Here is a 14,363-nt window from a genome sequence, read left to right on the forward strand (position 1 = left end):
TAGGTGACCTGCGAAGGAGCCTAGAGGGTGCTGACCATACGGTGCTCGGGCTCTGGGTTGCCGAAGATACCCACGCGTGCGTCGGGGAGAAAAACTGGAACAAGGAGTTAGAGTTGTTTTCTGAACTCGAGCATGGATCTAGTTGATTGGCCTTGCTGGTCACGGATGAGTCCATGGCTCTTTTATATGGATGTGTTGGTTGATCTTGCTGATCTTCAACGAAGAGTCCATCTGGATTTTCTTAAGTGAATATATTTCCGGGTACTATGAGCTAGGAACTATTGAAAAGGCCCCTGAGTGAACAGGTGATGAGCGTTCTGGTTGCCAATGATGCCATAGGTACACCGATGAAGAAATGATTGGAAATTAGAATTCAAGCTAGATATTTTGTAGGATTATGATCAGTGATAATATGGTTTCATTAAAAGATTGTTTTAAAGACACCTGAATCTGTGAAACATGCAATTTCATATTGGGTGTGTAAGTGGTGTGACTATCTTGAAGTTTGCTTGAAGCACCGACTAGGGGGCTTGGGAACTCTTTTCATTGGTACCTGGGAGACAAAACATAACCAAATTTCTAAATGGATCCTATCACTATAGTGGTTGGGCGGTTGACTAACCCATGGAATTGGATGGGGTTAGGCTGGACTGATGGATCCCTAAAATGAGACTCAGTTATGTTAACTTACGATAGTTGAAGTAAATCCTGGATAACCCTTGTTCTGTGGAAAAGAATCAACGGCTGTGCCTCTTGATGAGGAAAAAAGTGTTGGACTCTATGATCCAAGTGCAAGTCATTTCCTTGATGTGACCATGTGACTTACGGGTTCGATCGGATCAGTCTGGTTAGTTAAGGTTCTTGACTACGTTTGAGTAAAATTATCCTGGAGAAATCGCCTATGTTTGCTGGGCGATGGAAGTTTTTTCTGGGTTCGGTTTTGGAAGAATCGAGGGATTTGTTTCTTGTCTGGATATCTGTGGGCGAGGCCCCGAGTGAGAGGCTCTGCCCTGTGCAAGAAGTGCTACATGTGCTGCTAGCACCCTTGAATTCGTTGCGCGGAGGGGGCATGGATCTTTCAAACTGTTTCAATCAAAAAATTTGTTTCGGCCGAAACACTTAGGTTTTTATATATATAGGACCATATTTCTGTCGAAAGAAGCTATAGTGTCAATCTTTAGTCTCCACCATGGCTTTGTGCATATCGGTGGAGACTAAAGATTGACACTATAGCTTCTTTCGACAGAAATATGGTCCTATATATATAAAAACCTAAGTGTTTCGGCCGAAACAAATTTTTTGATTGAAACCGTTTGAAAGATCCATGCCCCCTCCGCGCAACGATTCAAGGGTGCTAGCAGCACACGTAGCACTTCTTGCACAGGGCAGAGCCTCTCACTCGGGGCCTCACCCACAGATATCCACACAAGAGACAAATCCCTCGATTCTTCCAAAACCGAACCCGAAAAAAAACTTCCATCGCCCAAACATAGGTTTCTCCAGGATAATTTTACTCAAACGTAGTCAAGAACCTTAACTAACCAGACTGATCCGATCGAACCCGTAAGTCACATGGTCACATCAAGGAAATGACTTGCACTTGGATCATAGAGTCCAACACTTTTTTTCTCATCAAGAGGCACAGCCGTTGATTCTTTTCCATAGAACAAGGGTTATCCAGGATTTAGTTCAACTATCGTAAGTTAACATAATTGAGTCTCATTTTAGGGATCTATCAGTCCAGCATGGGTTAGCCAACCGCCCAACCACTGTAGTGATAGGATCTATTTAGAAATTTGGTTATGTTTTGTCTCCCAGGTACCAATGAAAAGAGTTCCCAAGCCCCTTAGTCGATGCTTCAAGCAAACTTCAAGATAGTCACACCACTTACACACCCAATATGAAATTGCATGTTTCACAGATTCAGGTGTCTTTAAAACAATCTTTTAATGAAACCATATTATCACTGATCATAATCCTACAAAATATCTAGCTTAAATTCTAATTTCCAATCATTCCTTCATTGGTGTACCTATGGCATCATTGGCAACCAGAACGCTCACCACCTGTTCACTCAGGGGCCTTTTCAATAGTTCCTAGCTCATAGTACCCGAAAATATATTCACTTAAGAAAATCCAGATGGACTCTTCGTTGAAGATCAGCAATATCAACCAACACATCCATATAAAAGAGCCATGGACTCATCCGTGTGACCAGCAAGGCCAATCAACCAGATCCATGCTCGAGTTCAAAAAACAACTCTAACTCCTTGTTCCAGTTTTTCTCCCCGACGCACGCATGGGTATCTTCGGCGACCCAGAGCCCGAGCACCGTATGGTCAGCACCCTCTAGGCTCCTTCGCAGGTCACCTAGCACTTCACTCATAGGCCGCTTCCTTGGTCCCTCATCCACTGTGGTTATCTAGCTTTCGCTTTCAATGTCTATATTTTTTACTTAACATCTTTAGCTTTAGATATGATTTTTTATCCTTGTTTTTTTAGCTAGTGTTTTAGTTTTTAAAAACATTCTAATTCATTAGTGTAAATATTATATTTTAATAAAATAATAATTATTTATTTTATCAAGTGTTTTAGTTTGTGAAAAGGTGCTATTTCACTTGTAAATTGCTATGAGTTACACATACAGACTCAATCTCAGTGTACATGTCTTGATTTCCAAAAAAGGCTCATGGGAAAAAACCTTATATTGCCTGCAAGTCTTGGGACCATCAAAATGAAAACATGTTTATACATCAACCAATAATACCGGCAAATAATGTAAGGGAAGCTCTATCACATCCATGCACAATTCTTGATCACCTATCCTTAAAGCAATGTACTATTGAGGTCATATATTAAGGCCATCCACTATGACCTTTCCTTGATGCATGAATTATGTATGTATAAGATTTTGTATTAATTTAGATCATTTTTTTAATACATATGGCTTATCCATTAATTTTTTAAAGATATGGAGCCAGCTTCTATCCTTAATACAACAACAATTATGAATGCAAAAGGTTTTAGATTAGGTTGCATTGTATGGAATTTTTGATTGGTTAACAGAATGTTTTCAATAAATGTGTTCAATAAAATGAATGCTTGTCACTAGTGTATTAATATTTTTTATTTTTTAAAAATGAGATAGTCTTGCATATTATCATCTTTACAGATTTATGAAATATTAAGAGCTTCTAGTTTTTATAATTTAGAGAAAAAAAGGGACTTAGTCAAAAGCTAATCTTGCATATTATCATCTTTACAATTTTTTTGAAAATTGTGAGCTTTGAGTTTCGATAATTGAGAGAAAAAAAAAGGGACTTAGTCAAAAGCTCGCACAAAATTCTTGGAAGCTCGCAACTAAATCTTGCTAAAAAATACTCCCCCCACCATTTCCACACCCCAGCTTTTTGGTAGTGAGTTATGTGACACATCTATCTTGTTTCAAACATTTTTTATACAAACTTTTGATTCAAGTGTAACATTTCTCTAATTTGATACAATGTTCCTCTTGCTTTTCTTTCTCTCAATATTTTTCATGGCTATTAGTGGGTTATATTTCTATTTTTTCTTCCACACACACACACACACATGTATGCACACACATTTTGTGCATACCTGCATACAGTATGCACACACATTTTTATGCATACATGCATATAGTATGCACACACATTTTTGTGCATACGTGCGCGCGTGCACACACACACACACATGTATGCACACACATTTTGTGCATACGTGCATACAGTATGCACACACATTTTTATGCATACATGCATATAGTATGCACACACATTTTTGTGCATACATGCGCGCGCGCGCGCACACACACACACACACACACACACAAATTAAAGTAGCATGACATAGGCATTAGTGCCACCCGTAACTTAAGGTTCGCCGCTACCCCATTGGCTTATCTTGGCTGAGGGTTTTAACTAATGAAAATAATATTGCTTGCACAATGACAATTGACAAAATCTATTAAGGTTATGTGTGTGTTTAAGAAACTGAATCAAAAAAGTAACAACAGTAATCAACAAAGAAAGATAATGACTAATTGTCCATACACTCTCTTGCTTAGAATAACCATGGCTTTGTGCTTCTTGATACATAGCTTAAAGTGATAAAATTTATTTTACCTTATTTTAGTTGTTAAGCATCATTGAGATTCCACAAGCCATGTGCACCTAGAGAGAGAGAGAGAGAGAGAGAGAGAGAGAGAGAGAGAGAGAGTATGCTATAACATATTCAAAGGGTAGTGTATCCCCAACACTAATGTTGTTATACAAATTCAATTATGATTTGAACTCATGGTGGATCAAAACATATGGGAATCATGATTAAGCATATGATTGAAGATAATTAGAAAAATACGATTAAGCTAATAACAAGATGATAAGTGATTAAGCACAAAACCACATAATCTCATTGCATTAGAGTTGATCCAAGTACATCCTTTTGTAGCTCTCATGGAGCTCCCAACCATAGATGCTTTGTGTACACCCTAGAACCAACCATGTGTCCATAAATGCTCACACTACATGTGCTACCTTGCACTTTCCATGTGCTACCTTTTTTACCTTTAACTTCACCTTTTACAAATGACCAAACAAATCAACCTTTGCCAATGTACCCTTAGTCTATTTCTCTTTCTAATGTACATGATCCTCCCTTTGCTCTATTTATGTTGGACCCTCACACATTGCTTTTCTCAACACCTCCCCTCAATGTGATGAGGTCTAACACCTAACATGTATTGACCTGATCTATACTCCATACTCATATGGTTGGCGTGGTCCTTCTAGGTTGCTCTATGAGCTATAAAGTTGGCTTTGTCTTGACACTTTACACACCGGGAGAGTGGGGTTACAACCAGGAGTTAGGATCCATGCTCCTCAAGTGTCATGATTTTTAACAATATGGCTATGGCATCCTCTTCTTCTACTGGTGCCCCAATGCTAGCCAATCCTAATGCAATGATATTTTATTCTAGCTTAACCTTTCGTTCTTTTCATCCCCTTCATTGTTCGGACATTTTTCTCTTCCATTTACAATGCTCCATAGCCATCCTTCATTAACATGAATTTGATTTTAACTTGCCATGTGTGGAAGGACTCTCCTTTAAATTTTTAAAGCTCAAATGAAGTAGTCATTTTGGTTTGAGAATGTCCTAACACTTGAGTACTACTCAAGGTCAGTGTATAATCTTAATATAAAGAGATTTAAATGCGAGTGGCCACTTCCTATGCCAAAACTTAGTTCCAATTTTTTAATTCTACCTTTAATTAACCCCAATTGCTGTTAATTATATTTTAATGATAAGATTAGTGTCCAAAAATTATGATTAACAAGCCATGAGCTTGGAGCCTTTTAATTGAGCATGTAGAGACACTTCTTCATGGGATTTTTGCATATATTGAAGGAGCTTGATGAGAGGATTAGGAAAATGGTAGATTTTACCTTAATTTTTGGCAAAATTCGCACCCCGTAATTGGTTTTCCCTTTGCTGTGAGTCGTGTGCTTGACCAAAGTTAACAAGATTTAAGTTGTGATCTTCTTAGGGCATGCACAAGGAGCTCACAAAAGGGCTTAGGCCAATTCAACTCACACATGATGAACGACGCAGAACCGTGAGCTGTAGAAAACCATAAAAATTTAGCCAGCGCTGACGAAATTGACAAATCCCTTCGATGGAGTAATTTGCCTAGATGAGGAAAGGATTCTCCTAAAGTTTGATGGCGAATGGTTAGGAGATGATGGAGAATCTAAGGCTTTAATCTTAGCTACAAAGGGGGAAGATTAAGATAAATGAGATTAAGGCCTTAATCAAATTGAGCTTAGTAAAATAGAAGTAATTATGGGTAAGCAATGGAAGGCTATGGAGAGATGAATGGCTTTGATACCATGTTACGAATTCAAGTATAATTTGAACTCATGGTGGATCAAAACATATGGGAATCATGATTAAGCATATGATTGAAGATAATACAAAATATGATTAAGCTAATAATAAGATAATGATAAGTGATTAAGCACAAAACCACATAATCTCATTGCATTAGAGTTGATCCAAGGACATCCTTTTATAGCTCTCTTGGATTTCCCAATCCATGCTGTGTGTGCACCCTAGTGCTAACCATGTGTCCATAAATGCTCACACTACATGTGCTACCTTTTTGACCTTTAACTTCACCTTTTGCAAATGACCAAGCAAATTAACCTTTGCCAATGTACCCTTAGTCTATTTCTCTTTCTAATGTGTATGCTCCTCCCTTTTCTCTACTCATGTTGCACCCTCATACATTGCTTTTCTCAACAAATGTAGCATTGATGTGGCAAACGTATGGGGAAGCCATGCTGGCTTCTCCTTGTTACTAAAGAGATTGTACGTAGATTGTAAGAGGAGGAGGCCAAATAAGTGAGAAGGACTAGAAAGGCTATTGACATAAGCAATGAATTATCATGACTTATCACCTCATCGTACATTGTGCTATGGCTAAGAAAGTACCTAGTACACTAAAGAAGAAAAGTTAGATAGAGATGCTCATGTGGAGTGCAATGGGACAAGTTTTTGCAAGATGAAAACACACTAGACTTTCATGTGAAAATTTGAGTGTAGATAGAAAAAGTGACAAATTATAGATAGCGTACAAGAGTAAAAAAGTGCCAAACCTTATTGGAATAATACTCACTGTAACCAAAATTTTAAAAAGATATCTACATCCTTAAGAAGCTAATATAAATATGATTTTGGGTAATTATAAGCATTGCAGTGTAGCAAATAGGACTTTCAAATTGCATAGCCAAGGTGGCTTGGGTTCGATTCTCTCTCACTACACTTGCAAGTTGATATAAAAAAAAACATGGGGGCAAGGGCATGACGTGCCTAGGGTGTGTGCAAAACAATCTTGCAAGAAAAATAGATTTTAGGGGTGTAGAAGAACACGCCTAGAAGAACACGCCTTTACCAATATAAGGCTTCATTTTAGTGGTTTGCATCCCATTTTTTTTAAAAAGGTGGTTTTGCATGTTAGCATTCAAACATGAGTGAGTCTCACATCTATTTTGGGGGTTGTCAATCATGCTCATGTGATGTGCTACCAAGAAGCACTCTTGATTTTGCGAGAATATAAGGTAGCATTTCACACCACTGAGGCACAATTGATTTTGACATGTCGTCTTGCCAATAAGGTATCATTTTGTATATATATATACCTAGATGAATCTAGGAACATGCCCAAATTTTGCACCACTGAAGGCACAAGTGATTTTGACGTGTTGTCTTGCCACTCTGAATATAGAAAACAACGAGCAAACCATTTTAAGAAGAAAGTTTACTTCAAAAGTAAATGGAACTTCTACATCCCAACATCATAGTGATTTTGCCATCGATGATGATAGAAGCGAAAAAAAATCAATAATTCATTATGATATTCTAAAATGAGCACTTTACACAATTACGGTGTCCAAGGAGGAGGATCTATCATCATTGCCCGTTCCCCTTGGACACATAATCGGATTTGTCCAAGTAGTGGGCCCACCCATTTGCAATTTATGATGCATTGTGTAAGTAGCTGAAGTAATGAAAGCTTTTATGAAGTGCTTTCATAAGATACCACTAGAGTCCGAACCACTTTACCATTTCAACGAGGATAAAATACCTCCAAAGTAGAAATGAGTGGGAAAAATTAGCTCTTCTTAAGCAACATGTAGAGTACCTAGAGAGTCCTTGATGATTTGTTAAATAGTCAGAAAAAAGAATACCTGGAGAGTCCTTGGTGATTTGTAAATAGTCCCTTTGGAACAACATGATACTAGCATATAATTTGGCCCTTTCTACTTCATCCCTTTTCCTTGTCATCGTCCCTCCAATTAGGGACATTCACATGAGGGCAGTGGGGAAAGACTACACCTGCCACTGCTGCTGCCCGGCGTCTTCCCATTGTCGCCTGTATTGAATGGCCGCATGTTTTGGCTTTTAGCCCATGCTTTCAATGGTAATTTGGTACCCCGTGATGTGCATATCTGGGCGATTCCCTCTCCTTGCTGATGTGCAGAACAGTAACTGGTGGACGCCCTTCATGTTTCACGAGAAAAAGCTTTGAAAGAGAGCAGAGAGAGGAATGCAGCAGTGGGTCTTGTCTTCTCCTGGTGAGCATCTACTGTAGCATAAAGAAAGATTCCCCTTTCCAGCTGAGCCAGGTAGGCGTTGAACCCAAAACTGGCTATTGCTTTGCGTACGCAAAATATCAGTTTTTGCCCCTCCACCTTTTCTTTTTTAGGGAAAAGAATGCAGGCATGGATTTTGAAACTGAGAAATATGGAGGCGCAAATTGCCCGAGAAGGTGAATTAGGCTCAACATTTCCCCCCCCCCTCCCCCGGCCCCTTTTTGGAGCCGCCCTTATTGTATTTTGAGCGAAAATTAGAGATTCAAATGATTTTTTGAGCTAACAATTAGACACTCAAATGGTTTTTTTGAGCTTAAGTTGAGTCACAAAGAGAGTCTTTTCTTCAACAAGCTCTGCCAGCAATAGCTCTCTCAGCCCAGAAATGGAGACTCAAAGTGGAAAAGGTAGCTAAGTATCTCATGCAGGAATTTTTGGGCTCAGAAATGGGAACCCAAATGCTTAGAAGATAAAACAAGTGGGAGATGCATTTTGCTTCATAAGCTCATGCAGGAATAACTTTTTTGAGCTTATGCATGGAGGCTAAAATGGTTTAGATACGAGGTAGATGGAAAAGGGAGTGGATTTTTGTTCTGTTTTTTTCAAGAAGCTCTTGAAGGAATGGTATTTGACCCAAGATATGGGCAATTAAGATGCTTGAGAAGCTGAATTATGGCCCTTTCCAAATTGGGTTACCCATGAGGTTTTGAAGCTAAGATACCAGGTAGCCTGAAGTAAGGCAGGAAATCGTGTTCTTAATGTGGGGCTTTTGAAGTAAGTAAGGTGGGAAAGCTGGTTCAAAATTAGGCGGCAGGTTTTCAAAAAACACGCCAAAATCCTCTCATCACTTGGGCATTTTAGATGTGCATGGCAGAAGTGTCATCTGAATCCCCGTCAGAGATAGCCTCCCCTTCACCTGCTGCAAATAGCCATTGGACAGCTGGACAAAACAAGCTTTTTGAGAATGCGCTGGCAGTTTATGATGAAATTGCAGAGGACAGGTGGGAAAAGGTGGCCGAGCTAGTGGAAGGGAAGACTGCAGAGGATGTGAAGAGGCACTATGGTGTTTTGGTGGAGGATGTGGAGAGCATAGAGGCAGGCCGAATAGCCCTCCCCAAGTATGCTTCCCTTGGGGCAGCAGCAACGAAGAGGAATGCTCCTGTTTCACATGGTGACAAAAAGGAGGTGGCTGCCCATGCCGGTGGATCTCTCATGCCTAAAGGGCCCTTTTCTAAAGCCGATCAGGAGAGGAGGAAGGGGATTCCATGGACAGAAGAAGAGCACAGGCAAGCTTTTTGTTTCTCTCTCCAGTGTTTACAAAAATTGCATTAGTTTCCAGATTGAAAAGCATTTAGTAACAAACTGCATAGCTTTAAAGATCCACATCGAGACTATATAATTGCTGGTATGTCTCAAATTTTTTGCAGATCCATTGTGCATTTTTTGGAGGTTCTATGCGCGAACCTGGGGGGTACACCTGTTTGCATGATTGTGGTCTGGCTGGTGTCTGGACAGTCATCCTTTTACATCTTGGATGTGTGACTGTATTGTAGGCATGGTACTAGCATTCGCCTGGTAGGAGTCTGGTTCCTCTGTGTGATGTATGGATGTATGGATTAGCTGGGATTGCATGCTTTGGATGGAGACAGTGAGATGGATAACCTAGGTTGGGGAAGGGGATACTTGTGTTTTTTGCTTGAGGCGTTGTGAGCCATCAAGACAAGCAACTGCTTTGCCTTTACAGACTGTGTCAAGCTTGAGTAGGCTGCCACCCATTCTAAACAAGCAGATGAGCAAGAGGGTCCTTCAAGTCCTGCCAAATGGCATGATTGCCAAAATGGAATAATCCCGAATGTGGTACGGGATGGTTATACCTGACGTTTTGTGACACACCTACGAGTATGTAGGGCAGAGCCAGACAAAGTCAGACAACCGAAGTGACACATGGCACTGCCACGTGGCAATTGATGACATGGCAATGGTGACGTGGTAGTCGAGTATAGCTGGCCAAGTAGGAGCATTGGTATGCTGAAATTCCGCATCTGGTCGTTGATCAGTAGATATTTGTCATGGATTCACATCTCACTGATTTTCGTCTCAGCATGAAGGCATCCATGGATGTGTAGGTGGCTTAAATGGAGGCTATATCATCCCGTTTCGACAGGATGAAGTTGGCACCTCAAGCACCTAGTATTCTGGATCTAGAATCTACAAGGGCCCGTGCCTTGGAGCAAGTGTTGGATGATCCTGAGGACGAATTGGGGAAAACTCTATGGAGTAGGATTTTTCATTTCTTTGGATGTAGGCAAGGATATACTCGATGAGCTTCGCTTCTAGTCTGGTAGTCATCATTCTACACCTGCGCAGAGAGGGCAGGAGAGACGTTGTTCGTGTCACCCACGGTCTGCTTCGCATAGTCGCTCTCCACCAGATTCTTTGGACAGTTCCCGCTCTTCTTCAGTGGTTCGACGTTAGGGGACTACTGGATTTCCGAGTTCTTTCTTTTTGCCTCGTGTAACATGCAGCAGAATTATGCGTAGATGTAGAATACTGTCACACAAAGTCGAGAGAGATAGAGCTTTCTACACCTTATTGGGTCCCAAATTACCCCTGAAGGGCCCCCTCCTATTGCTAGGAGTATTTGCTTTATTTCTTTGAAGAGAATGACTGACTTGGGACTGTAGATAAGCCAAATGCAAGACCTTCGGAAGACCAAGAGTCGGGCTGACTGTACACGGCTATAGAAGCACCAGTGATATCCAATCTCATGGCAATGCACTCTTCCAAGGGGTTGTAGGAAGGCTGCAAACTGTGGCTGAGAGATGGGCTGAATTGGGACTGTTCTAGACCGTGAATATGCAAGATGAATGAAAAAGTGTTACTTTTAGCATAATTGAATTTTATGCATAAAAGATGATTATTTTATTATAAAAGTGTTACTTTTAGCATAATTGAATTTCATGCATAGAGGTATGCATAAAAGATGATTATTTTATTATAAAAGTGTTACTTTTAGCATAATTGAATTTCATGCATAGAGGTATGCATAAAAGACGATTATTTTATTATAAAAGTGTTACTTTTAACATAATTGAATTTCATGCATAGAGGTATGCATAAAAGATGAATATTTTAATCTAAAAGTGTAATTCCTACTAAATTGAATTTATGCATAGGAAGATGCATAAAAGATTGATTTTTAATTAAAGTATTTTTCTCATCTAAATTGAATTTATGCATAGGAAGATTCACTCATAGGCTGCTTCCTTGGTCCCTCATCCACCGTACCGGAAGCTCACCATTTTAATCGAACCGAGGCTGGTCAAGACCTCGGCCGACTTTGCTACGTGAGACGTCCTCCATTGACTCTCCGTCAGCAGTTGCAACTTTATCAGTTAGGTCTCCACGACCTTAATCACAAGACGGTCAAAATGCTTCCCCAGCATTCTTGACATAAAACAGCCATTTACAAACAGCATTTACAAACAGTTTACAAATACAGTTTCTATATTAACTCTCATTTTTCCACATTATCCCTCATTAATCCACATTACTTATTCCACATTCTATTTATATGTGTACTCATCCAATCATATCATTTTCCATCTCTTCACTTCAGATTCCTTCACATCACATATCATATATTCATATCCATATCCACATCCATACATCCACATCCACATCTACATTCACATCCATACATCCACATCTACATGCTTACCTCCATTTTCACATCCTCATTTATACATCCACATCCCATATCCACATTCATACATACACATCCACATATATAAATACATCCACATCCACATTCCCATTCACATCTATACATCCACATCTACATCCACATACATACATACATCCACATCCACATTCCACATTCACATCTATACATCCACATCTACATCCACATTCACATACATCCACATCCGCATTCCCATTCACATCTTTACATCCACATCTACATCCACATACATACATACATCCACATCCACATTCCACATTCACATCTATACATCCACATCTACATCCACATACATACATACATCCACATCCACATTTTCATCCACATCTATATCCACATACATACATACATCCACATCCACATTCCACATTCACATCTATACATCCACATTCACATACATCCACATCCACATTCCCATTCACATCTATACATCCACATCCACATTCCACATTCACATCTATACATCCACATTCACATACATCCACATCCACATTCCCATTCACATCTATACATCCATGAATGTGCTATGTTTACCTTCACCCGGGAGGATGGAGCAAACGATGAAGTGTGTGAATGCTGAAATCTGTTGTAGGCTGGAGAAACGCTTCTTCTAGAAGCCCAACAGAGCTTGCAGTGATAGATTCAACCACATGTACAAGAGATATAGATAGAGAGAGAGAGAGAAGGGGAAGAGAAAGATGGGGTTAGGGGTTTCACACAATACGCTATGCCGAGTGGGGAGTACGTCCCGCCCCCTCTTCAGGAATTTATTTCAGGAACAATCCACGAGCTTTTCCAAGTTAGGACCAATACAACAAATGAATACAATATCAAACAAGAGTGCCGATGTCAAGGTCGGGCTGAAGTCGATGTTGAGGCACAAGATAACTGATGCCGAGCTCACCACGAGGATGACCCAACAAGAGTCTTACACCGGGCTAGACCGAAATCCAATGTCTGAATCAAACTGATGTTCCCAAATATCCACAAGGCTCTCTACACTCAATCTGGACAAAGGCAATCCCAGGAGGCTCACACCAAGGTGGTGAGTATGTGTCTCCACAAGGCAACCCCTCCTTCTTAGGGGTTTAGAGAAGCTGGCGGCAGGGGCGCTCTTAAGTGGTGTTGGCGCTGGCACCAGCGGTGTCTATAGGCAGTAGGTAGTACACAGGTGGCGCACAAGCAGAGGCGACGCAATTGGCGGACGGCGGCGCACATGCAGAGGCAGCGCAGGTGGCGCGCAGGGTGGAGGCAGCGCATAAGCAGAGGTGCAAGGCGGCGCAACTGGCAAAGCTCACAGGGCAGAGGTGCAGGGCGGTAGGCTGGTGCTGAGCGGCGGAGGCTGGAGATAAGGACGATGATGAGTCTCCACAAGTTCTCCTCAAAATCTCCAAGGATTCTTTCTATGCTTCCCCAAGAGGATACGAGATTCTTATATACTTGATGGGGGTCCATGCTTTTGCCTTGCCTTGCTTTTGATTTGACTCTTGCTTTTGTTTTATTTTCTTGCTTTTGCTTTGCCTCTTTGCTCTTTTTTTATTAAATATTAATGATAGTCAAAGTTCTTGATTTGTACTTTTACAATCTTTAGGGCCTTGCTTTTTGGCCTTGGAGCTGCATTTGAAAAAGTGGCTTTTAGCTTTTTGATTCAGTTCGATGTCCTCTTTCCAATGGTGCCCTCAACTTTTGGTCAACATAGTTTGATTTTTTGCTTTTTCTTGCTTTTTGACCAATGATGGTACTTTTTCGTGTGTCAACCTAAAGATCCCTGTTGCCATGTGTCCAACCTATCCAAGTGTCCACGCATGAGTTCCATCATGTGAAGAGCATGGAGGATCAAATAGTTACATTCCCTTCCTCTTATATCACAGTTGTCCGCAACTGTGGGGTACAAATAAGGCATACGATCGTGGTACTAGCCCCATTTGGTACTCTTGTGCATCTGGTCTTTCCTCATATATGTGGTGCCTTGTGCTCCTCTGGCAACATCTTTATGCCTTTCTTTGACCAATGTCCTTGTTCTTGATGTTACATGTTCGTCATAGCCTGTCACATGTGTTAGATATAATAAATGCATACTCACCTTCTGCAAAAACTAGACACAAGCTAGTCAACAAACAAGTATGCATCATTCGTGTCTCTTGGGTATTCCAGGTACCGGCCAGGCAGTCTGGAGCCGAGTGGACTATCATATGCCATAAATCCAAGCATTGTCCACACATCAAAAACAGTACACAAAGTCAAAGAATTTCAAACATACATCAGTATGCAATGCACAAGTAACGATCCTCCTGTTCATGGATTGTCTTGTTTGGTTTCATCGAAACCGTGCTGAGTCATCTAGCTCCCGAAGGAAACCGTTCAGACTATCCTCAAGGCCGTTTGGTCACTAGGACCGCCCGAGAAGTCTTCCATAGTCATTTGGGCCATCTGGTTGCATTGACCG

The 14,363-nt window shown here is 40.6% G+C and overlaps 1 protein-coding gene and 1 long non-coding RNA gene across 2 annotated transcripts in view; both read left to right on the top strand.

Moving 5' to 3' along the window:
• Positions 1–7,744: 7,744 nt before the first annotated feature.
• LOC147617490 (uncharacterized) overlaps positions 7,745–14,363 on the top strand; it is a 59,591-nt gene continuing 52,972 nt past the window's right edge. The window contains exon 1 of the long non-coding RNA XR_015262232.1: positions 7,745–8,351. This is a non-coding gene — a long non-coding RNA (uncharacterized LOC147617490). The remainder of the gene's footprint in view (positions 8,352–14,363) is intronic.
• The window catches only part of LOC147617491 (transcription factor MYBS1-like), a 58,592-nt gene continuing 52,579 nt past the window's right edge, over positions 8,351–14,363 (top strand). Inside the window, exon 1 of the mRNA XM_086775744.1 lies at positions 8,351–9,458. Within this exon, the coding sequence (XP_086631870.1) occupies positions 9,034–9,458 (425 nt within the window). The 5' untranslated portion in view covers positions 8,351–9,033. The remainder of the gene's footprint in view (positions 9,459–14,363) is intronic.

The sequence above is a fragment of the Cibotium barometz genome, chromosome 36 (assembly GCF_041138505.1).
Source record: "Cibotium barometz isolate CiBa-2024 chromosome 36, ASM4113850v1, whole genome shotgun sequence".
Taxonomy (NCBI): Eukaryota; Viridiplantae; Streptophyta; class Polypodiopsida; order Cyatheales; family Cibotiaceae; genus Cibotium; species Cibotium barometz.